Here is a 25,600-nt window from a genome sequence, read left to right as displayed (position 1 = left end):
AATAAAAATAAAATTAATCGTGTACTTGTTCTCGTGGATACAAAATAGGTGTAGCTAATCAGAATTTTTTTTTCAAACGTGAAAGCTGTCAGATAAATAGGAGTCTGAAGAAATCACCCATTTCGTTTTGGTTCTCGTACCCTAAGTCTCGAGACTGTTCTCGTTGAATGGCGCAAAGCGTCAGGGCTATCTGAGCCAAACTCGTAAGTGACATGCTTGTTGCACGCGAGTGGACCATTCAGGATCCCCCCCCCACCTTCTCCATCTCGTCGTACTTTTGTTTTTTGTCTAACGTTCTCAGCCCCTCTTCGTACAATCAAGAAACTCGATAGATAGGAACGTACAAATTGCGCCCTGTCATTCTACCACTAGGGGACGTGATAAATCACACTGTAGGGATGAATTTTGTCGATTTGATTATGCGTTGAAATGACCTCCGTGTACGTGCTTTGCAACGAACGCCCCAGACCCTAACGACACCGCCTGCTAGGTGAGGAGAGGCCTTTACAACAGTTAAGAGCCGGAGCGTCTTGACGGACGCCCCGTCGTGGTTGTATCCTGTCGGTAAGGGCCACGACATTCGGAGTCCAACGGCTTCCAAAGTTATCTCGTGTCCAATCCGAAACACTCTGAGAATAGGAAGTTGTTATGCGTGGCGCAGAACAGAGCTAAACGTTTACTATATATATATATATATATATATATATAAACATTCCGTTTCTAAGCGACGTTTCAGGTCCTCCACCTTCCATCACGATATACGTTACTCTACACAGCAGCCACTCGTGACCACACAGATATTTATTTCTCAGTTTGAATATGAAGATACGCACAGCAATATCTCCAAATACTCTCGCGTTATACACCATTTTTAAAGTAGATGACGAAGTAATAAGTGTTCCCTCACACACACATCTCACAAAGACATTGTAAATTATGTAGCAAAAGTTATACGTTACCGGTAATATCAGATATGCAAATGGCTAAAATAAAGTTGATAATAATCTTTTTTTTTCCTCTTAATCTTAACCTGATTTATTCCATTAAATCTGTGCCTAGGTCATTACTATGTCTGCCTGACGAGAACTCGTATTGAACGAAAGGTTTTGTCGGCACTGGATATAGTAGATGTAATGTAGTTGACATATTATAACACAGTATATTCTTTTACTCGTGGGTTCTTAGAATTATACACCACTCACATCTTTATCCACTCTTGTTATGTATTCTGGGAAACCCAATCTTCCTAAACATAGATGTTGAACGTTATTTATTTTGATTTTAAGATGTTGGTAGCATAATGTGCTGAAGAATGGCACATCGTGAGATGAATATCTGCACGAATATTTCTAATAATGGATTAAAATAAGCCTAGTTACATTCTGTAATTAATTATTAGCATGGTTAATAAACGCAAGAACAAGTTTCTTAACAAATGGATTTTTGGGAACTTAAGATTTGTAAAACACTTACGCTCAGTATAACGTTCTAGATGTTAAACTCTTTCAGGTAACACGTTTCCTATATACATATATATATATTTATGTATATAAAACGTATTGAGTTAATTAATGAAGCTGGTAATATCATATTCACCTGTGACCTGTAAGGGTATAAAATACTATCTCCTTTCGTACATATCAACAAAATATACTGTAGTGTCAGATCACCAAGCTTGAATAAATCTTGGATAAACAGATGAACAAATCAATCTTCAATAAACAGATCCCCCAGCTGTCTTACTGAACACAGTCGATCTTGTATAAACACATTCCCAAGCTGGTTTACTGAGCAACTCCTGGATAAACAGATGAGGGATCTGTTTACTGAAGACAGATATGCTCAACTGGTTTAATGGACACAGTCGATCTAGGATAAACACATTTCTAAGCTCGTTTGCTGAACAAATCGATTTTAAATAAACAGATCTCACAGGCTATTCACTCAACAAATCGGTCATGGTTAAACTGACCCCTCAAGTTGTTTCGTGAACAAGTTGTTCGTAAATAAACATCTTAGATATGAAGTATCGTGCAAAGTACTTCATGCAAATTTAGTATTATTATCCAGAGGAAATACTGGGACTAGCAAATCCCTTTTAATGTGAATCTACAGATAGAGAGCAAAGTATTCTATTTCATATTGTAGCAGCAAGACTGCTACACTATTGTACATTTAATTTGAAAACATACCTTTATTTTATTTTTAAACCCTAACTCCAGGTTAGCTAACAATGACCAAATTATCTAATGTAACAAAACATTCAGGTGTTCCTGATGTGAGATGGTGGGGCTTTGAAAACAGTCTCTTTAACATCCCGTGAAAACTAGGGTTAGGACTATTTCATCATGTATTGGCTTTGTCCTGTACAATTTAAAATTACCAATGCACAATCCAATTAAAATAAGCCATTTAATAAATAAACTCTAGTTATGAGCTTGTCAACTAAGCTCGGTGTACAGTGCTCCTTGTTTCTTAACACAAAAAACTGTAAAAAATATCCCGAACCAAGCACAACATTACACACACTATTGCTGCAAGATAGAGGTTAACAGTAATTTATATCAAAAAGTTAACTAAAGCATCCTTTTCGTTGAAATAAAAATACAACTATTCATAAGTAAATATAATGTGTTATATTGTGTTTAATCTTCAGGTAAACGACATGTGTAACACTTAAAATGTTTTACAGAAGTAGTTCTCTTCACGTAAACGAGCGAGTTAGCACCAACATGGACTCTAATCGATTGCTAAAATTGATTCCAAGAAATTCGTCTAGCCTAAATTAATGAGTAGGTTTCGAGTCAGCAGTACCGTTTCACTTTAGAGCTGATAGAGAAGGTAGTTGGTTTGTATTCTAGTCATTGCATAAAACTAATAATATTCTAACTGAAAAACATAAGATTAGACAGAAGGTTGTTACTTTGGTATTTCACTTATAATCTGTTGAAATTATGCAACTGAGTAACAACTATATCACTTAAAACACAATAAAACATGAGGCTAAGTACAATGGAGCATGGTGTTCTAAAGATAACATTAATGATAAATATTGTAAATACATTTTTTACCACCCTAATCGAAATTCAATTTTATTCCACAAAAAATACCACTAAGTTAATTAAGTAGTCAAACTAAAGTAAGCTAAACCTTGGGCTATGTATGAGATAATTATGAGAAGGGAATCATACGAGTTAACCAGTAAATATATATACATACACCGCCTTTGTTGTCAGATGTGGGTGGTCAGTACCCCTACTCCTCTCTTTCTAACCCTGTTTTAACTTAAAAGGGAATATCCTTGTTCTTCCTAGAACCCCCGCTAGATAATCGGGTCTTTAGAAGAGCTTTCGGTCAGTCGAATAACTTTATAGTTCTTAAGAGAGAAGTCTACAAAAGGCGTAGGTGAACAATGAAAGTAACACATGGGCGGTCGAATTGAAAGCTCACGCTGTATTATGTCGTCTTTACAGAACATTCTTTCATTGATCGTTTCTTCTATACCCAGAAGATACGCTTTTATTTTCAAACCTTCAACAACTACCAATGAATAATGGTGAAACGCTTGTCCTGTAAAAGGGATTTCTAGTTACTCTCAGGTAAACCGGTTTTTCTTCACCAAGCCTAAAGAAGCTCTGTTATTGTCAATCCGTCTATATATGAAGAAATATATAAATATATATTTATATACATTTTCGATTTTTATTGAAACAGATAAATGATAAAAAAAGAATCAATGATGATTTTCACTCAAATAAAGTTGGGAGAGAAAACACAGGAGAATTCTGAAAATGCTCACCAGGCTTATGGGCTTCAACGATCTATTTCATTAAAGTCATCAAAAGAAGACAGACATATATTGTTTTCATTCTACATCAACAAAAGTGCTATATTAGTTCATAAATCATTATTCATTTCAACAACTTAGCTCAGATGCTATATTACTTCATAAATCATTATTCATTTCAACAACTTAGCTCAGATGCTGTATTACTTCATAAATCATTATTCATTTCAACAACTTAGCTCAGATGCTGTATTACTTCATAAATCATTATTCATTTCAACAACTTAGCTCAGATGCTGTATTACTTCATAAATCATTATTCATTTCAACAACTTAGCTCAGATGCTGTATTAGTTCATAAATCATTATTCATTTCAACAACTTAGCACAAGTGCTGTACTAGTTCATAAATCATTATTCATTTCAACAACTTAGCTCAGATGCTGTATTACTTCATAAATCATTATTCATTTCAACAACTTAGCACAAGTGCTGAACTAGTTCATAAATCATTATTCATTTCAACAACTTAGCTCAGATGCTGTATTACTTCATAAATTATTATAAATTTAACGACAATGTTATATTTTAACAGATGTTATCCAACTATCTGTTGTATCCCTTAAGTATGTCCTAGCTCAAAAAAATAAAATTGTAGATAACATAAACTGAAAACACTACTGGAAATTTGTTTGTTTTGTGTGATTTATATACTCAAGGTTAGCCGTCCCTAGTTATGAAGTGTTAGATTACTCGTCACTCTTATGATACACCCATGGCCTCAAATGTACGGAGTGCGTTTTTTTCTCTTCAAGAATCCATAGTTTGGTAGCTCGCGTAGACATGGCCAAGCGTGTTAAGGCGTGCGACTCGTAATCCGAGGGTCGCGGGTTCGCATCCCCGTCGCGCTAAACATGCTCGCCCTTTCAGCCGTGGGGGCGTTATAATGTTGTGATCAATCCCACTATTCGTTGGTAAAAGAATAGCCCAAGAGTTGGCGGTGGGTGGTGATGACTAGTTGCCTTCCCTCTAGTCTTACACTGCTAAATTAGGGACGGCTAGCACAGATAGCCCTCGAGAAGCTTTGTGTGAAATTCAAAAAAAAATTCTTGGCCCTCTACTGGAAACAGAAATCATGCTACCATGTTTTACAGTAAGCTATCAGTTATATATGTTGAAGAGTGTTTTGTTGAATTCAAGTTAATAGATGTTTGAAAATGGTATTTCATGAGGCTGCAAGCAGAACTTATTAAATGCTTTATATTTCTTTGATATTTCAATGGAACACCTTTCTAATCACGCATTATTTGTTTTCATCGAAAGTGTAAACCTGCAAATATACACGAGGTCGGCGAAAACAAATTTTTATTTGTGAAGAGACGGAAGTGACAATTTGGGGGCACTTTATATGCTGTGTTGAAACAGTTACTTTTTCCTGATAATTTACAATATTCTGCATGCCACATTCAATGGAGCACTTCTCGATTGAGTCAAAAATTGGGGGCACTTGCCCCCAGTGTACCCCGGTTCTGTAGCCTATGGATAGAGATATACATATATTTTCTGTATAGGTTCATGAACAAATGCATAAGATTAAACACAAGCATATACACATATATATGAAACAATAATAAATTGCATCTTTGCCTGGTTATGTGTTACGGAGGAAAAATAAACAAACGAATAGGCTTAACACTCTACGAATAAACACCGAGTCTGGGTGTCTTACCTGACATTTGACTTCTGATCGGTGAGAATACAGAAGGAGAACCAATAAAGTCGTTCTGAAGACTATCATAGTTTTCTTCGTCAAGTGGTTAAATTCTGGTTTTAACTTCGCACTTTACGAGACACTTCGCGATCTTTGGCAGACAAACACAAACGCAAGGCCACACTGTATATTTATGTAATTTACAAAATACGTGATGACATTTCTCAAGAAGTCTAATTTTGAATAAACAGTACAGTTCTAGATATTTGAGAGCTGTTAGCTTCAATATTCTTTGTGGTTCAAATGGCCACGGCTTATATAATTGTATTTAATTTACTGGTGCACGAAGCAGAAACTGAAACATCGTTTTGAAACATTTAAAAAGAATTGCCTCATTAACATTAAAAGAGATACACTTTTTTTAAATCAAAATTAACAGAAATAAGTACAAATATACATTTTTGCTTTGAAGATTTTCTGTCAGTTGGTTATTAGTAATGTTCATTTTATGGTCATAACAAATCAAGTAGAACTCACGTGCTCTATACACGAGGTAATCATATGAACTGCTCGTTCCCCTGTACGTCGCGTGCCCCACGTTTTCAAACGCGACTGATATACTAATTTGAGACCAAACCTTGTTGTGTGAGGGGTCACCCTAAATCAGCGTCAACTATAGTACTTATTGCGCATGCTCAATTTCCTACTTTTTTCACACATGCGCATTCAGTACGCGGCTCATTGAAAGTTACTGCGATCTAAATGTTCCTATTTTTCAGGGTTATGGTATTCGACAAATTTTAAGAGTCAAACTTCGGAAAAGATAATTTCTATTAAACAAATACAGAATTTACTTAGAAACAAAAGTTATCCTTCTGAAAGGAATATAGTTAGAGTATTTACATGGATATTTAACTTAAATAGTTATAGATATCATGGTTTAAGCGCCGAAACCTGGCGAAGCGTTAAAACTCAATAGGTCTAAATTAGGCCCGGCATGGCCAGGTGGTTAAGGCATTCGACTCGTAATCTGAAGGTCGCAGGTTCGAATCCTCGTCGCACCAAACATGTTTGCCCTTTCAGCCGTAGGTCAGTACCACTATTCGTTGGTAAAAGAGTAGCCCAAGAGTTGGCGGTGGGTGATATGACTAACTGCCTTCCCTCTAGCCTTACACTGTTAAATTAGGGACAGCTAGCGAGATAGCCCTCGTGTAGCTTTGCGCAAAATTAAAAAAACATACAAACAGGTCAAAGTTTGTGATGCAATTCATGTAAGATGCAGATATTTTCGCGGTCATTTCGAACCTGACCCTCTAAAGTCATCAAGAACTAAATCCTGACGTTAAAAGAGAGATATTTTTCCACATTCTTCTTACTTTTACTGTAGTTCACATGATTTTATCACAAATTATAAATATTGCTACAATCGGGCCTAAAACAGTCTTGTGAATAATATATTGTTGAAAGTTTAACCTTGTTATTGGAGCAAAAATACGAAAGTTTAACGTTATATTATTTTTAAAACCTAAAGTTAACGTTCTAACGATTATGCTGGAACTTTCAAGCATTAATTGTAAGAAGTATTTTTATATAGGCAAGATATATTTTTAATCACAATTTAACTATAGTTTAGTAGCAGAATTATAGTCCAGAGTTCGGAGAGATTTTCTCAAAACCGTAAAGAAAATATAAAAAAAAAGTTTCCTGCAGTAACTACAATAATTTTTTGTGTCACGTGAATTGTTGTCCTGTAATTAAACACTATTTGAATAAATTTATGTATTTAAATAAAGTTAAGAAAAACTACCATAACACTCCAGATAAATATAAAATATATTATTTTTTCATTAAACTAACGTTTCGCCTTTACGACTTCTTCAAGGTCGATATATCAGGTCATCCCATAAGTAATGTCCAAAAATTTAATACAGAAAGTGCATCATCATATCTGTCTTTGTAGAAGGCTCTAATGAATAAAATGTGTAGTAGGACGTGTATAAAAATGTTCAGATTTATTCAAAAACCAGGCACAAAACTGAGGTCTATACTATGTGAAAACTACACTGACAAACACCACACCAACATTATTTATAAAATACAATGTGATAACTGCCAAGACTTCTATATTGGAGAAACAAGTAGAAAAATGGAAACCAGATTCAAAGAACATAAAAAGTCACCTTCACGCATTTTCGAACACTGCAAGTCAAATAAACACAACATAACCATAGAAAACACTCAAATACTAAATAAAGAAACAAACATAAACAAACGCAAAATTAAAGAAGCCTTACTTATACAACAATTCAAGCCCAAAATAAACCAATACAAAGGAACACCTTTATACCTATATTAAAAATAATAAAATAAATATAAAACTACATTAAACACAACATAACCATAGAAAACACTCAAATACTAAATAAAGAAACAAACATAAACAAACGCAAAATTAAAGAAGCCTTACTTATACAACAATTCAAGCCCAAAATAAACCAATACAAAGGAACACCTTTATACCTATATTAAAAATAATAAAATAAATATAAAATTATATATTCAAACATCTAAGCACGCCCTCTACATTCCGATACTCAGTTACACAGCTTCCGGTCCGTTACCTCTTTCTTTCTTTGAGAACCCTACGATGACCGAAAAACGTCGAAACGTTGTTCGCTCCTCTACGTAAAAAATTTTCTCAACCTAAACGAGCCGTTTTTACATATATATTTTTATCGACAAGTGGGTTTTCTCGACATCACTGATTAAACCATTACGAAGATAGATGTGTCTAAGGAGCACATTAGGTATATAATGATTTATTAGTTTATAAAAGCCAATAGTGCAGCAGAAACTACACGAAACATTCAAGGTGTTTATGGTGCAGAGTCTCTCAATGAAAGAAAATGTTGAAGGTGGATTTAGAAGTTCAGATCAAGTGACTACAGCTTAAGTGATGTGCCACGTTCAGGTCATCTTGTTGAGTTTAATGATGACTTGCTGCTGGCTGCACTTGATGAAGATTGTGCTGTAACAGTTGAAGAACTAGCATAGAAGCTTAATTCAACCCATTCAACAGTTTACCATCATCTGCAACAGCTTGGAAACGTGTCAAAACTTAGAAAATGTGTCTCCCATGATTTGACTGAAGCCAACTTTAGAGCAAGAGTAGATATTTGCACTTCTCTGCACTCTCGTGAATGCAAACTCACCTTTTTTGGACTGGAGATGAAAAATGGATATTTTATAAAAATGTTAAGCGCCGCAGACAATAGCTCAGTACAGGTAAACTGGCTAAAGCACAGCCCAAAATGGACCTCCATCCTGGGAAAGTCTTGTTAAGCGTTTGGTGGGATATTGTTGGTGTGATTCACTTTGAGTTGCTGCCACTCAATGTAATAATTGCATCAAACTTCTATTGTCAACAGTTAAAGCGCTTGAATGTTGCACTGAAAGAAAAGAGGCCTGCTTTGATCAATCGTAAAGATATTGTGTTACACCAGGATAATGCACGGCTCTATACAGAAAGGATCACATCTGCAAAGATTGAAGAGCTAGACTGGGAAAAACTTCCACATCCTTCTTATTCTCCAGACCTTGTCCCATCTGATTATCATCTATTTCGAAGTTTGCAGAACTATCTTGAAGGAAAAGAGCTTGGAACACATGAAGATGTCAAAACTACCCTCTCTACATTCTTTTCCTCCAAACCCCAAGAATTTTATAGAAGTGGCATTCAGAAGATCATGAATCTTTGGCAGGAAGTAATTAATAATGATGAAACATACATTATTGATTAAATAACATTAAAAGTGTTTGAAATCTCTTCTCTTTTTGTGAACCTAAAATCGGACATTATTTAAGAGATGACCTGATGCATAACTCTTTGACATTAGAGTATTCATTAAACCATAAAACTGCTTGTTATGTTCTATTCCGGCCCGACGTGGCCAGTGGTTAAGGCACTTGACTCGTAATATGAGGGTCGCGGGTTCGAATCACTGTCACACTAAACATGCTCGCCATTTCAACCGTAGGGGTGTTATTATGTGACGGTCAGTCCCACTATTCGTTGATAAAAGAGTAGCTAAAGAGTTGGCGGTGGGTGGTGATGGCTAGATACCTTCTCTGTTGTCTCACACTGCTAAATTAAAGACGGCTAGCGCAGATAGCTCTCGTGTAGCTTTGCGAGAAAATAAAAAACAATCGTTTATAAAGAGTAGTCCAAGAGTTGGCGGTAGGCAATATTGAGTCAATGACTTCTCTCCAAACTGTCAATCCAAAATTAGGGATGGTTATGGTGTAAGACTGTGTGATACTCCAGCGCATGCAAGTTTTAAACTGAAAATAGTAGTGATAAGTGTATTAGTAAAATGTGTTGTTTTATGAATGTTGGTTTAGTTACATATATCTCCCATTGTCTCTGTGAATTTCTGGATTTTTTTCGTTAATGAATATAGCTTCCATGTATTTTCTTTCTTTAAAATCTTTATTTTTTGTAAGAAAGAAATTTTAAATTGTTTTGGGCTTTCTGTGTTTGGTGCACCATGTTTGAATAGGAAGTGTTCTCTTGGACTGGTTTTGTGTTAGACATTCGTATGTAATGCACTGATGTGCTCCGAAATGTGAGTTTGAAAAGGTCTTTCGGTTTCTCCTATATATGCGTTTATATCACAGACTCGACCACCACTACTTCTTGATTTTTTAGAGGTTCCTACTTAATTTACAAACAATATGATGTTTTAGAACAGCTGTTTGTGGGATACCAAATTTATATACAGTATGTGCAATGTTTTGTCTCTAAACAGTGAGGCATGATTATATAGTACCTTAAATGTTGTACGTGATCACGTCTTCCTTTTAGAAACGAAACGTTATACAAAACTAAACATCACTACGTCTGTCGATTACGCCTAGGTATAGGGCGTATGTTGTGTGGTTGTCATACTGTAACATATTTTATAATTTATTTTTTAACTTATAAGTTTATAACGTCAAACAAGTGTTCAAATATACTTTTGAGGATGAGAGAATGGAAAAAATATTTTGTTATAGTGTCAGTGAATTGGGAAGTTGCAAAGAATTCAGAAAAGTATGAAAAAATAGAGGTACTTCAAGACCATTTTTAGAACAACAAAATTTTGTTTGATGGTTTAACAACTTCCTATTCTTCCAACGATACCCCCCTCTCGCTCCGGTGGTGCAGCAAACAGTCTAAGGAGCTCGATTACGCACGGTGGACACAGCAGATAGCCCAATGTGACTTTATTCTTACAAAAACAAACAAATCGTTCCACGATTTTTTTTTAAAAACTAGGTCGTTGTTTTTTCACTGATTCTTTCTTTGGTTATGTTATCAGGTCACAAAACTTCTATTTCGTCAGAATCCATTTGAAGAAAATTAATAATAAATATTTTATATGTCAGTTTTGCAGGAGAAATTGAATTAAACACCGTATTTATTTTAATATTAGTTTATTATTTGAACTTCATCATTATTTTGCTTATTTTATCTTCTTACAAAGTAAACATCCCAATTTTGTTTATTAAGTTTGTAAACATGCTTGTTTTTAATTTCGCTCGAAACTAAACGAAGCCTATCTGCGCTAGCCGTTCCTAATTTAGCAGTGTATGACAAGATGAGAGGAAGGCAGCTAGTCTTCTCCACCCACCGCCAACTCTTGGGCTACTCTTTTACCAACAGATAGGGGGATTGGCCGTCACATTATACCGCCCCCACGGCTGAAAGGGCGAGCATGTTTCGTGCGACAGGGATACAAACCCGCGACCCTCAGATCACGAGTCGCACGCTTTAACCCACCTGGCCATGGCGGACCTTAAATAAGTGAGCTGTAATTATTAGAACTTTTACTTACGTCATTTACATATTAAATTTTTAGGGTAAGAATTAAAAACACCATATCATTTATTGATTTTATTTGTAACATTGATCACTTATTGATTATAATTTTATTTGAATTGACTTTGCTGTAATCCAGAAGAAATGACGAATCATGAAACACATAAGTAAAACATATTAGTACATCATCACTAAAATCAACCATCCACTGTCTTTATGTAGTGATGATAAAGTTTATCGCATTACCTAATTTATTTTTCACACTTTTCTTCGGAATCATCGTCTCTTTGTAGGCCCTAGTACATGTAGGTACAAATGTGTTTCATGGATGACGCAATACTGTCTTAATTATTATATCAGCAACTTTATAAACTGTCTGGGTATCGCATCAGCTATTTTGTAACTATAAATAGAGGTTTTTACCGAGCGTTAGTTTATAACCTTGTCTGCTACAGAATGCACGTGATACTATCATGAACAAGGTTTATGAATTAGCTCCAAGTAAAAACCAGTTGTTTCTTTGAGGAAAGAGAGATTTTCGGCAAGACAGGCTGTTAGATTAAGCAAATTGAATCAGTCTACTCTGAGCCGCTGGGTGAAGAGATATAGAGAGACCAGTTGTGTGGGGTGGCGGAAGCGATGAGGTGAGAAAAAAGTGTCCACAGTAGCTGCCAATGGTCGGCTGTAACGCAGGAGCATACAGAATCGTCAACTGTCGACAACAGAACTCGAAAGAACATGACAGGAAACATCAGGGGTCATTGTCATTCCGCGCACTGTACGGTTCCGCCTCCTTCCAGTCGGTCTCCCAGCAAGAGGAAGATGAGGTTCAAATGGGTCAAAGGTCACGCTGACTGGAGTGAAAGAATGTGGAGAAAAGCGATCTTTACGGACGAATAAAAGTTCGACTTGCATCGGTTTGATGAGAAGCGCTTTGTATAACGTCGATGTGGACAATTGTGTTTTCCAGCATGTTTGAATACAACATTTGCAGGGTCATGTGGTATAAGGATACATTTCTAGCCATGGTGTGGGACGCCCGTATTCTGTCAACGCTGATAAATACCTCAAAAATTCCCAGAAGTGGCTAAAGCCAACGATTCGGGGTCACCTCAGTGTAACTGACCATTGCACACAGCAGGATGAATTTGCTCTATGCCACAGGGCCATCAAGGTTGATTTTATTCCTGAACTCTATGTAGTAGACATGAAACGAAGAGAAAACTTCACTTTGTATGCATTGGAAAACCAGGCAACAACTCAGATCTCAACCCTGTCAAAAGTTGTTGGAAGGAAAATTGATATCAAAGCGCAAAAGAAGAAACCAAGAAGCATCTTGGAAAACAGAATTACATGAATATACTCTCACGTACATTCAGTATCTCGTGCATTCTATACCACGGCGATGTCAAGCAGTTATTAAGGCCAGGGGGCACAACCAAGTATTAAAACGAGAAACAGACTCTGTGACAATTTTTTTGTTAATTACATCAGTGACATTACCTTTACATTTAGGTGTTATTACCTGGGGAACATTCTCGACTTTGCAAATTATGTATTGACCATCCGTTGTAATAGGAAAGTCACAGTTGTTTTTTAGAAGTAGTGGTACATGTAGGTGTTTTAATGACTGAAATGCGTGTCTGTTTGTTTATCTGATTGTGATTAAGCATCATGTTATACATGGGCTATTTGTGCTTTGCACACCACAAGTACTGAAACCCGGATTCAAGCGTTGTAAGTATGTAGACATGCCGCTGTGCCGGCGGGAATATAAGTCACCTTACAAAAAACAATGAATACTTTTGATAAAAATTACAGATCGAACCAAAGTCTACACAAAAAAATTGGTGGTGTAATCATTTTTCCCACGAGAGTATGTTTAAAAGAGACAAGTGTCAGCACGCGTTCTGGAACTGCATGCTCATGTGACGTAAAGGTTCAAACACGAAGTGTAACGACATACCTTTGTTCACAAAAAGTAAATAAAAATAATTTAGATATTTTCTACAATTGTCTTCTAATTCCACGGTCAAAAGACGTTTAATTTCTATTTTATTTTTCTACGAATAAACTTGTTTTAACAGAAACTGTTTGTTTTAAAGCAAATAAGTTGGGATTTCAAGCATATAAGATAATATATGCAATTAGAATTAAAAGTTAATCACTTCTCACTTCAAAATTTAACTGTATATTTAGTATATCCTACTCTGTCATCTCTCAAGACCACAGATACAGTTAGTGTTAAAATCTAATGACTGATATCTATCCCTTAAATAGATGTTTAGTATAGGCTACTCTGTTACCCCTCAAAATCAGGGATGCAGTTAGTTTTAACAACTAATAACTGATATTCAAAGCCTAACTACATATTTTGTACATATTACTCTGTAACGTCTCAAGATCAGAGATGCAGTTAATGTTAAAAAGTAGTGAGTATAATTCAAAACTTGTTTTGATATTTAGAATATGTTATTCTTCTATCTGTGAAAAACACAGGTCCAGCTAGTTCTAAAAATCTATCAACTGATATTTAAAATCTAACTAGATATTTATTATATGCTACTTTGTTACCTCTCAAGGACACAGGTGCTGTTAGTGTTAAAAATTAGTGACTAATATGTAAAACCTAACTAGAACTTTAGTACATGTTATTCTGTCATCTCTCAAGATCACAGATGCTTCTAGTTTTAAAAACTAATGACTGATATTGAAACATAACTATATATTTAGTATGTGCTACACTGTTACCTCTCATGATCAGTGATGCAGTTAGTGTTAAAAACTGATGACTTACAGTTAAAGCATAACTAGATGTTTAGTATAGGGTACTGTCTTACCTCTCATGATCAGTGATGCAATTAGTGTTCAAAACTAATGACTGATATTTAAAGCATAACTAGATGTTTAGTATAGGGTACTGTCTTACCTCTCATGATCAGTGATGCAATTAGTGTTCAAAACTAATGACTGATATTTAAAGCATAACTAGATGTTTAGTATAGGGTACTGCCTTACCTATCATGATCAGTGATGCAATTAGTGTTCAAAACTAATGACTGATATTTAAAGCATAACTAGATGTTTAGTATAGGGTACTGTCTTACCTCTCATGATCAGTGATGCAATTAGTGTTCAAAACTAATGACTGATATTTAAAGCATAACTAGATGTTTAGTATAGGGTAATTTCTTACCTCTCATGATCAGTGATGCAATTAGTGTTCAAAACTAATGACTGATATTTAAAGCATAACTAGATGTTTAGTATAGGGTACTGTCTTACCTCTCATGATCAGTGATGCAATTAGTGTTCAAAACTAATGACTGATATTTAAAGCCTATCTAGATATTTAATATATGGTACTCTCTTACCTCTCAAGGTCACAAATTCAGTTTGTGTGAAAAACTAATGACTGATATTTAACACCTAACTAGATAATTAGTATATGCTACACTGTTACCTCTTAATGTCACAGACGCAGTTAGTGTGAAAAACTAATGACGTAAATTTCAAACCTAATGACTGATATTTAAATCATAACTAGATGTTTAGTATAGGGTACTGTTACCTCTCATGATAAATAGACAATTAGTATATGCTACTCTGTTACCTCTCAATGTCACAGACACAGTTAGTGTGAAAAACTAATGACGTAACTTTCAAACCTAAATAGACAATTAGTATATGCTACTCTGTTATCTCTCAAAGCCACAGGTGCTGTTAGTGTTAGAAATTAATGACGTAAATTTCAAACCTAAATAGATAATTAGTATATGCTACTCTGTTTCCTCTCAAAGCCACAGGTGCTGTTAGTGTTAAATATTAATGACTAATATTTGAAAACTGACTAGATATTTAGTATATGTCATTCTGTTACCTTTGAAGGTCACAAATGCAATTAGTGTTAAAAACAAAGGACTCGTATTTGAAATCTATATGCTACTCTGTTATTTCTCAAAGTCACAGACGCGGTTTATGTGAAAAAGTAATAACGTAAATTTGAAACCTAACCAGATAAATAGTATATAGTACTCTGTTAACTATCAAGATCACAGATGGAATTAGTGTTAAAAATAAATTAGATATTTAAAACCTTACTAGATATTTAGTATATGTTTGTCTGTTATCTCTAAAGGTCACAAATGCAATTAGTGTGAAAAACCAGTAACTGATATTTAAATCTAACGAGATATTTAGTATGTGCTTCACTGTTACCTTTCAAGATCACAGATGCAGTTAGTATTAAAGACTAATTAGTGATATTTAAAATGTAACTAGATATTTAGTATCATCTACTTTGTTACTTCTGAGGGTCACAGATGCAGTTAGTGTTAAAAACGGATGACTGATATTTAAAGCCTATCTAGATATTTAGTATATGCTACTCTGTTACCTCTTAAGATCATAGATGCAGTTAGTGTTAAAAATTGATGACTAATATGTAAAACCTAACTAGATATTTGGTATTTGTTACTCTGTTATCTTTGAAGAACACAAATGCAGTTAGTGTTAAGACTAATGATTGATATTTATAACCTAACTATATAGTTAGTATATGTCACTTTCTCATTTCTCATGAATCACAGGTGCAGTTAGTATTAAAACTTGTGACTGATATTTAGAATTGAACTAGTTGTGTAGTATACGATACTGTGTTATCTTCCAAGGTAACAGATGGAATTAGCCTTAAAAGTAATGACAGATATTTAAAACCTAACTATATATTTAGTATATGCTATCTGCCATTTTCTAAAAAATATGTAGTTTTATTTTTCTTTATTACTTGGACACGAGTTAACCTGAGTACTTGTATTCAGACTATGTATAATAGTGGTATTCAGAACTAATAATGAAATATGATTACAGTGGTCCCTCGCTTCTGGAACGACTCCTTTCTCAAACAATTCGGTTTTTGTTTAAGAAAAAATTGTCTCGGTTGTCGAACATAAACTCGGTTCCCGAACAAAGCTGTCGTGGCTCGAACCCCCGATATAACCAGACTGTTGACCCGAACGACCATTCGACCATTTTCGTCCCACGCCAAGCTTGCCCAAAACATTTTACCTGCACCTGTCGCTCAGACCACACTCCCGCTAAAATCTGCTGTGAACGTTCTCGTTTTTTTTTCTAAATATTCTGATTAAATAAGCCACCATGGGGTCAAAGAAGGATAATGAAAGCAGCAAATTAAAAAGAAAAGTTGTTAGAGTCACAATAGAGGTGAAAATAGATCTCATAGAGAAGTATGAGAGTGGTGTTTGCGTGTCTGACTTTACTACACAGTTTGAAAAATAAAGAGGTTATCAAAGGAGCTGATGTTGCAAAAGGAGTGACAGTGCTTTACGAAACAAAGATAATAAACGATGGAAGAGGTAGAAAAACTGTTGTTGATTTGGGTAAACGAAAAACAGTTATCTGGTGATAGAATTTCTGAGACCATCATTTGTGAGAAAGCAAAGCAGTTGCATGTTTACCTCCTAAAAACACCCATGGAACGAATGCTGATACAAGTGATGCCTTTAACGCTAGTAGGGGGTGGTTTGAAAAATTTAGGAAGAGAAATGGCATACATAGTGTGGTGAGACATGGGGAGGGAGCCAGGCAGAAATAAGCCTCATTAGACAAGTTTTTAGTGAGAAATAGGTCCAATGAGTCTCAAGCAGTTGTAGCGGTGCAAAGAGACAAAAAAAAAAAAAAACCAGAAGGAGAGTTAGTTGATGTTTTTATGGAAGGTGACTTCCCGTCCAAACAATAATCCTCCTATTCTCCACGTTCCTCACCACCTTTGACTTACGCCATCAGCTTTCCTCAGCACAGGTAAAGTGCAGTTAAATTTTCATGTATTGTTTTTTTATTGTCTTTATAGTTTTTGTGGTTGACTTTATGCATGTAAGTATTATTATACAGGTATAAATAAGCAATATTTTTACTTAAAATGTTTCATAATGCGTAATTTTTGGATGTCTCTAACGGATTAATTTAATTTACAGTATTTCTTATGGGAAAAATTGATTCGGTTTTCGAACAGCCTTCTGGAACGGATTAAGTTCGAGAACCGAGGTACCACTGTATAAAGTGTCATGTTCACCGGACCTCAAAATGCTATAAGTGCACATATTCTTAATCTGTTTTAGCTGAGGAGAAGTATATAAATCAGATATGCCATCTAATCTTACAGATCATCTCATGTTACAACTCAGAACATTCCTGCTGTTTAAGGGTTAATATACAGTGTATCCTTTGTTTTTAAGTAGTTTGAAGAACAGATTAGAAAGAAGGAAAACAATCTGATTGGCTTGACGAAATAATATTTACAATGAAAATGTATATCACGTCTTTAGATTCGCTGTTTAGAACATGGGAACAAGAGATAAAAGAAATTTGTTTAGCGATTTTATTGGTTGTGATTCTCGTCGTCGTTTTGATATCTTCTTTCTTCAGCAAAAATTGGAGAAAAACTGAAAATTTCGTTCCTGAGACGTGAAAGGCTACTTTCTTAGCTCGCTCTGACTATCTTGCTGAAAGTGATATCACAGTGACAAATGAAACTTTTCCTCTCAGTAGGAAATGTATATAAATGGGACTTCTCATCTCACTAGGAGATGTACAAATCCAGGACTTCTTCCACCCAAAACTGTACAAAATTGGGACCACTTCCATCACCATAAGATGTATTAAACATAGATTTCTTCTCTTACAAGGAGATGTACAAAACCCAGACTTCTTCTCTCACCAAGAGATGTATAATATTGGGGCTTCTCTCAACAAGAAGTGTACAAAACCGAAACTTCTCATCTTACCAAAAGATGTACAAAAACGAGATGTCTTTTCTCACTAAGAGATGTAAGAAAGGACATCTAATCTCACCAGGAGACGTGAAAACCTGGATTTCAGTCAAAACTCCTTGAAGAAATTCTTAAATATATTTTACAAAAACCTAAGTGATGACAGTCAGCTTCAATCATGTGATTGTGAGTTTTAATGTAAACTTTACAAAATTTATAACCTTGAGGTTATTATTGAAAGAAAGATGTTTAATTTATTATTATGACAACTCATCCAAGAGAAGTGCAACAGACAACACTTTTTAGCTTTTACTTCATCTGAAACAGTTTGAGTGATTTGTGTTTTCATAATGTTTAATTTATAGTGTAACTTTTTGGAACCAGCTGACACAAAACTTGTTTCGGTGTTTATTTATAATGTTTTTTTTCCTTTGGAAATGGATAAGTTTTACTTGTTCTTCTTTTTTTATAAAGAAGTAACACTTCTAGAAGTTAGTTTGTTTTGAATTTCGCGCAAAGCTACACGCAGGCTATCTTCGTTGGCCGTTCCTAATTTAGCAGTGAAAGGCAGCTAGTCATCACCACCCAACGAATAGTGGAATTGGCCATAACTTTATAACACTCCCAATATTCGTTGGTAAAAGAGTAGCCCAAGTGTTGGCGGTAGGTGGTGATGAGTAGCTTTCTTCCCTCTAGCCTTAGACTGCTAAATTAGGAACGGCTAGCGCAGATAGCCCTCGTGTAGCTTTGCGTAAAATTCAAAACAAACCAAACCAATCTTTCTGGTATACCTTCTGTGATGATGTATCAGGTCATTCCATAAGTAATATTCGAAAATTTAATACAGAAAGTGCATCATCATTTCTCTCTTTGTACAAGGCTTTAGTGACTAAAATATGTTGTAGGACGTGTATAAAAATATTCAGACAAATAAAAAAACTAACCCAACTCCCCTTTTTCAGATCATTAATTAAATAAACCCTTATGAAGGTGGATGTGTCTAAGGAGCACATTAGGTATATAATGCTTTATGGGTTTAAAAAAGGCAATAGTGCAGCAGAAACTACACAAAACATTCAAGGTATTTATGGTACGGAGTCTCTCAATGAAAGAAAATGTCAAAGGTGGTTTCAGAAGTTCAAATCAGGTGACTACAGCTTAAGTGATGCGCCAGTTCAGGTCGTCCTGTTGAATTTAATGATGACTTGCTGCTAGCTACACTTGATGAAGATTGTGCTTTAACAGTTGAATAAGTAGCACAGAAGCTTAATTCAATCTAATCAACTGTTCATCATCATCTGTAACAGCTTGGAAAGGTGTCAAAACTTGGAAAATGGGTCCCCCATGATTTGACAGAACCAACTCTGGAGCAAGAGTGAATATTTGCACTTCTCTGCACTCTCGTGAATATAACTCACCTATTTTGGACAGGTTAGTGACTGGAGATGAAAATCTGATATTTTATAAATATGTTAAGAGCCGCAGACAATGGCTCAGTGCAGGTAAACTGGCTAAAGCACAGCCCAAAATTTACCTCCATCCGAGGAAAGTCTTGTTAAGCGTTTGGTGGGATATTGTTGGTGTGATGCACTTTGAGTTGCGGCCACTAAATGTAACGATTGCATGAGACTTCTATTGTTAACAGTTAGAGCGCTTGAACGTTGCACTGACAGAAAAGAGACCTGCTTTGATCAATTGTAAGGTGTTGTGTTACACCAGGATAATGCACGACCCCATACAGCAAGGATCACATCTGCAAAGATTGAAGAGCTAGACTGGGAAAAACTTCCACATCCTTATTCTCCAGATCTTGCCCCATCTGATTATCATCTATTTCGAAGTTTGCAGAACTATTTTGAAGGAAAAGAGCTTGGAACACATGAAAATGTCAAAACTACCCTCTCTACATTCTTTTCCTTCAAACCCCAATAATTTTATTTGAGGTGGCATTCGAAATATTGTGAATCGTTGGCAGGATGTAATTAATAATAATGGAACATACATTATTGATTAAATAACATTAAAAACGTTTGAAATCCTTTCTCTTTTTCTGAACCTAAAATCGGACATTAATTAAGGGATGACCTTATAATTAAATTATCTAACACATTTGTTATTCTATTATTTATTACTTCAGTAAGGATTTTCTAATCAACATCACATAATGCAGAGATGCCAACTATTTCAAATGACTGAACGTAATGATTGTAGACAGAGCCCTTTCACAGTTTTAGTCCTTTTAGATTTGCCAGAAACAAGACAATTTGGTGAACTAGGCCTCTTTTTTTCTATCTTGTGAACGATCGTATTGGTATTTTTATGTCGCTTAGAAAACCAGAAATACCCATCTACGCGAGCACTGATTGGCTGACAAGCACTGATGACGTAACTGTGGATTCCCCCACGTACCCAGTATGGAAAAGCACCGCACTCAAACTATTGGTAGACGTTGGAGATACAAATATTTTTTATTATTTCAAGCACAAACATGATTATCGCAAGTAGCCATTTGGACTATGTCATTTATTATCAAAATTTATTTGTATCTCACTAGAAATTTTCTTTTCACCCCTTTCAAGCCCTGGGGGAACAATTTATCACTTTATTGTATAGGTCTACATATTATATAATAATTTGGGAGTTGCAACAAGGCGTAATATTTGTCTGTATGAGCGTATAGTTGTAATGTATACACCAAAATCGTAATGATTACGCTCAAATCATAATGGTGGGCATCTCTGAATTAATGTAATAGGTCTATAATATTTTATCAAATCTGAATAGTCCTTTTTATAGTGGGGTCTGGCATGGCCTAGCGCGTTAAGGCATGCGCTTCGTAATCTGAGGATCGCGGGTTCGCGCCAAACATGCTCGCCCTCCCAGCCGTGAGGACGTTATAATGTGACGGTCAATCCCACTATTCGTTGGTAAAAGAGTAGCCCAAGAGTTGGCGGTGGGTGGTGATGACTATCTGCCTTCCCTCTAGTCTTACACTGCTAAATTAGGGACGGCTAGCACAGATAGCGCTCGAGTAGCTTTGTGCGAAATTCCAAAAACCTAACCTAACCTTTTTATAGCACGTTAAGATTACTCCTTCATTAAATGTTGAATTATTTAACATATTTACGAATTCTTCACTTTCATTGGTCAAAGTTTTTTATATAAAAGTCTGTTGGTAATTCATCTAGTCCCGGTGTTTTATTTAATGATAAACTGTTTATAATTTTATGTATGTTTGTTTTTGAATTCCGCTTAAAGCACATAAGGGCCGTATGCGCTAGCCGTCCCTAATTTAGCAGTGTGAGACTAGAGGGAAAGCAGCTAGTCATCACCACTTACCGTCAACTCTTTTTACCAACAAATAGTTGGATTGACTGTCACGGCTGGAAGGGCGAGCATGTTTGGTGTAGTTGGGATTCGAACTTTTGAGCCTCAGATTACGAGTCGAGTGTTTTAACCAGCTGGCCATGTGGGGACACAATTTTATGTATTTCCTCTCTATTGAAGGTACTATTTAAACTGTTACCTATTTCGAATTTTGGTAAATGCTTAGTAATCTCTGGCCACGCTTCTTTTGTTTCCAAGTTATGCGTTACCGTTTTACCTTTATCATTTATTAATTTTTAATTGTGTTCTTTTCTTATTTAATTAAATTGTTTATAAAATATTAGTATTCAATTTTTGTCGTCATTAAGCTTTTTACTCCTGCCATAATTATTATACTTTCTAATTTTTCTTTGCATAATTAATTTACTTCTAGTTTTATGATATATATGGATTCCATGAAGTTTTAATCATTATCTATTAATCTTGTTATTTTAGTTAACATTCTCTCTAGCTCTGAAAATATAGTTCTTGTTGATCTATGAAATAGATATTTTCTTTAGTTCTTAGGTTGATATTGTGTGTATTCTGAAACAATTTGAACATAAAAGAAAAACATATATACTTTTTTGCTATGCTACATGACATTAAAGTCATTGTTGGATTGCACTGTTACCAAAATGAACTGGCGTTTCTGGCTGTTAGAAGATGTTATATAAAGAACTATTTCTTTTCTATGTGGTTTTCTCTAGCTTGCCTCATTAAAAAGATGCACACGCGTATTCAGATAATTAATACCCAGATAAGCACCCTCAGGGTCCATTTAGTATGGGTGTAAAATTTCAGTCTTCTACGTTCTTTCCTCTTGGAGTTATAGCAGTCACACACATGCACACATAGAGACACGTACTGTCAAGGAACATAAAATCAAAAGGAAGTACTGTGTTAAAATCAGCAAATCCAAATCTGCGATAAACGACTTTATATCTTTTAACTCGTATAATTTATTACTGTGTCATTAATCAAGTTAAATTAGCACTTTAGTACTAGAATTGGAGCTTCAATGTCAACCTTAGAAGGTAAGTTTATCTTAATTAACCCCAACTGGTAGCATATTATTTCGTTTTTCTTTTGCTCGTTTTCATTTACTTATTCTTCTTTTACTTTGAAGAGCAGTCATCTTTCCGCAACTGTCTGCAGGCAGTAAAGGTGGTATAGATTTTGGACGTTGTGGGCTTGACATTCAAATTTCGCTCTCCTAACGTGTACTTGTTTTGATTATTTTATTTTATTTTATGAATTTCTTCATTAGAGACTGGCGAACGGAGGTTAATTAATACTGATAGACGGTGTATCCCCACTGCAATATGGGTCCTACTTCCATAGTCTCCTCCAACACCTAGGGTACATTTTATATCCCATATTATAGCCTGTGCCTTGAGGATCCTTTTAATTTATGCAGCGTTTACAATTTTATTTCGTTTTTTGTTTGAGTTTGTTTTTATTCATTTGAACACAACGTATTTGGAATGAAGCAAAGATTTAAGTGCTACTAATGCTTAGAATTATCACATCTACTTCTATTCTTACCTTAAGTATGGCTGCTGCTAATACTATTTTGATATTGTATTTAAAAATTGGAGATATAATAGTAAAATAATATTCAGTCTAACTAGGCAATAATACAGCATCATATATTAGTGGGGTATTATATAAAAGTAACAATAAAAGAATAATAGAGTACGTTTTACTTAATGAACACCAAAATATGAACTGTTGGCTTGAAGTACTGTCGCCGATTTAATATTCGTTCAACTGAGTGTGTTCGAAAATTTACAAAGTTCTCTCTACAAACTAATGGAACCTCTTTCCCAGCCCCAACAGTATAACTTAAGGGGAAGATAGGATCCTAGATAAATTACTGGAACACCATATATCTACTGTTTGTACGTATGAAAGTCCTTTTATATACATACACAAAATCCATCACGTTACAACTGACAGTTTGTTATCCTACATAAATCGAGGAAGACCAAGATACGAAATAACATGCAATGACTTTCAGTAATAAAAATAATAATTTCTTCGTACAGTTTACTCAGAGGCTAAAGTAATCTATCAGTGGACGTCAACACCCGGTGTAGACTTTCGCAACAAATGCACTTTGTAAATACAAGCATTTCACTCGTGCAAATGACACGTTTAACTTAAGAAAAGCATTGAGCAGGACAAATGTCATCAGTTAGGTTTGTGGTAAATTGAATTTCTAAAAGTTTAGAAGATGATTACTGAAAGATCCACCCACCTTTTGTTCTAAATAAATTAAATTACTGGTCAGAAGGATTTGCCTTGTTTTCAGTTTCACACAAAGCTACTCAAGAATTATCTGCGCTAGCCATCCCTAATTTTGAGGTCATAGATGAGAGGGAAGTCTTCAACACCCACCGCCAACTCGTGGGCTACTCTTTTACCAACGAAGAGTGGGATTGACCATTAAATTACAACAAACGTACTGCTGCACGTTCAGTTACAGAACTCGAACCCACAAACTGTATATTTCTCTAACCACCGGGCCATATCACACTACCAGTGATAAGATTAGGGACTCGATTCTCTGGGATGAATAGTATAGACACCCTTTGTGTATAACTTTGCACTAAAGAAACAACAACACATAATCAAGCAAGATAATACAATAAAGTGTCTAAATAGCTTTTAATATTGGTTTTCAAAAAAAAATCTTTGAATTAGTGGAAATATAGTAATCAATAATAATAATAATAACAGAATAGTATTACTGGCAAAGTGTTACATTATGATACAGTAATGGTTAACTTCATGCAACTATAAGAGATTCGAGCAGTACATTTTTATTGTTTGTTTTGTTTATTTTTTGGAAGATGTACTTTTTGTTTGTTTGAAGTTAAGCACATATCTGCACAATGGGTTATCTGGACTACGTCAGCCATGAATTTCGAAACCCCATTTTTAGTGATGTGAATCAGCAGGATTACAGTTGAGCCAGTAGAGGGCGTACTTCTTGTCTAAAAATATCTTCACACTTTTTTGTTTATTTCAAGAACTTGCTATTTTGATACATTTGACACCAAAGAACCAACACAATATTTCACAAATTACTAAATATACTTTAGGACTCGTCGTGTAAGACAAGATAATAATTACATCAATAAGAGTTCTGAGACATGATTTTAACAGAATATAGGGAAACTGGTTGATTTGTCCCTAGGTAAGAGAGTAATGAGTTCAAGTACTTACAATGCTAAAACCTGGTTTCGATTCTTTACGGTGGATAGAGCATCGTGGCTTTGCTATAAAAATGAAACAAACAAGTGAAATAAAAGTCTAGTAGATTTATGAAAGTGGCTAGGATGTATGAATATACCCATATAAAAAAAACAAATTCGTTAAATTTCGTATATTGGCTGCTGGTCATGGTAAATAAAACGCAATTACTTAAAGATACTTGAGTTTATTCGCTATATTGTCTTGATAAATGTTTTAATTGGTTAACTCCCTGGTGGGCATCACACTGACAACACATCAATGGTTAGCTCTTGCCAGAAATGTCTATCCATACATAAGGAAGTTAGACAGTTAGCCACACCAGCTGTCACAGTGTGTTTATCTTGTAACCCATCCAGCAACACATAACAGCTCAAAGTTTACAATAATTTAGCCAAAGTCAAACGAAAAACGTAAGATGTTCATAACAAATTATTTAGAAATATCGACCATTAATCGTATTTAAATGTGAACTATCTTTTACGATATTCTTTGAATTTAATGTTACATTCTATTAAGTTACTTGCGCCATGGAGCACAAGTAATACCATATAACGTAACACTTCATTGGCATCACTTAATGGAAAAGGTTATATTATTTGGTCCGATTCTTTAAAATAAAAGTAAGTTAAAACATTTTTTTTAATGTTGCTGTTGCTCGAGCACCTATTTCTGACAACTGTGATTCCTTTTATGACCTTAACAAGACCATCATCAAAGACTATTCTTTGATAATGATCAGCCAGTGTTAGGTAACATGCGAGTGTTTGTGTGACGTCACTATGACGCCAGAGGTAACGGTTTATGAACATAAGACCTTTACAACA

General features: G+C 35.1%; 2 protein-coding genes across 9 annotated transcripts in view; one reads left to right on the top strand and one right to left on the bottom strand.

Annotated features, from left to right (window-relative positions):
• Positions 1-6,145, bottom strand: part of LOC143226519 (SPARC-related modular calcium-binding protein 1-like) — a 107,187-nt gene extending 101,042 nt beyond the window's left edge. For 5 of the 6 annotated variants that reach the window (XM_076457555.1, XM_076457558.1, XM_076457560.1 and 2 more), the window contains exon 1: positions 5,517-6,145. In XM_076457555.1, coding sequence (XP_076313670.1) covers positions 5,517-5,585 — 69 coding nt within the window. In that variant the 5' untranslated portion in view covers positions 5,586-6,145. The remainder of the gene's footprint in view (positions 1-5,516) is intronic. The other variant, XM_076457557.1, reaches the window with a different exon arrangement.
• The window catches only part of LOC143226520 (uncharacterized), a 142,239-nt gene that overhangs the window by 98,135 nt on the left and 18,504 nt on the right, over positions 1-25,600 (top strand). The window contains exon 1 of one of the 3 annotated variants that reach the window (XM_076457564.1): positions 21,491-21,653. The exons of the other annotated variants lie outside the window; for them this stretch is intronic. The gene's annotated coding sequence lies outside the window, so the exon portion shown is untranslated. Of the gene's footprint in view, positions 1-21,490; positions 21,654-25,600 lie in introns of those variants that run through there. 3 annotated transcript variants of the gene reach the window in all.

This window comes from Tachypleus tridentatus, chromosome 9, assembly GCF_004210375.1.
Source record: "Tachypleus tridentatus isolate NWPU-2018 chromosome 9, ASM421037v1, whole genome shotgun sequence".
Taxonomy (NCBI): Eukaryota; Metazoa; Arthropoda; class Merostomata; order Xiphosura; family Limulidae; genus Tachypleus; species Tachypleus tridentatus.
Note: the sequence above shows the minus strand (reverse complement) of the source record. Positions and strands in the feature narration are given on the sequence as shown.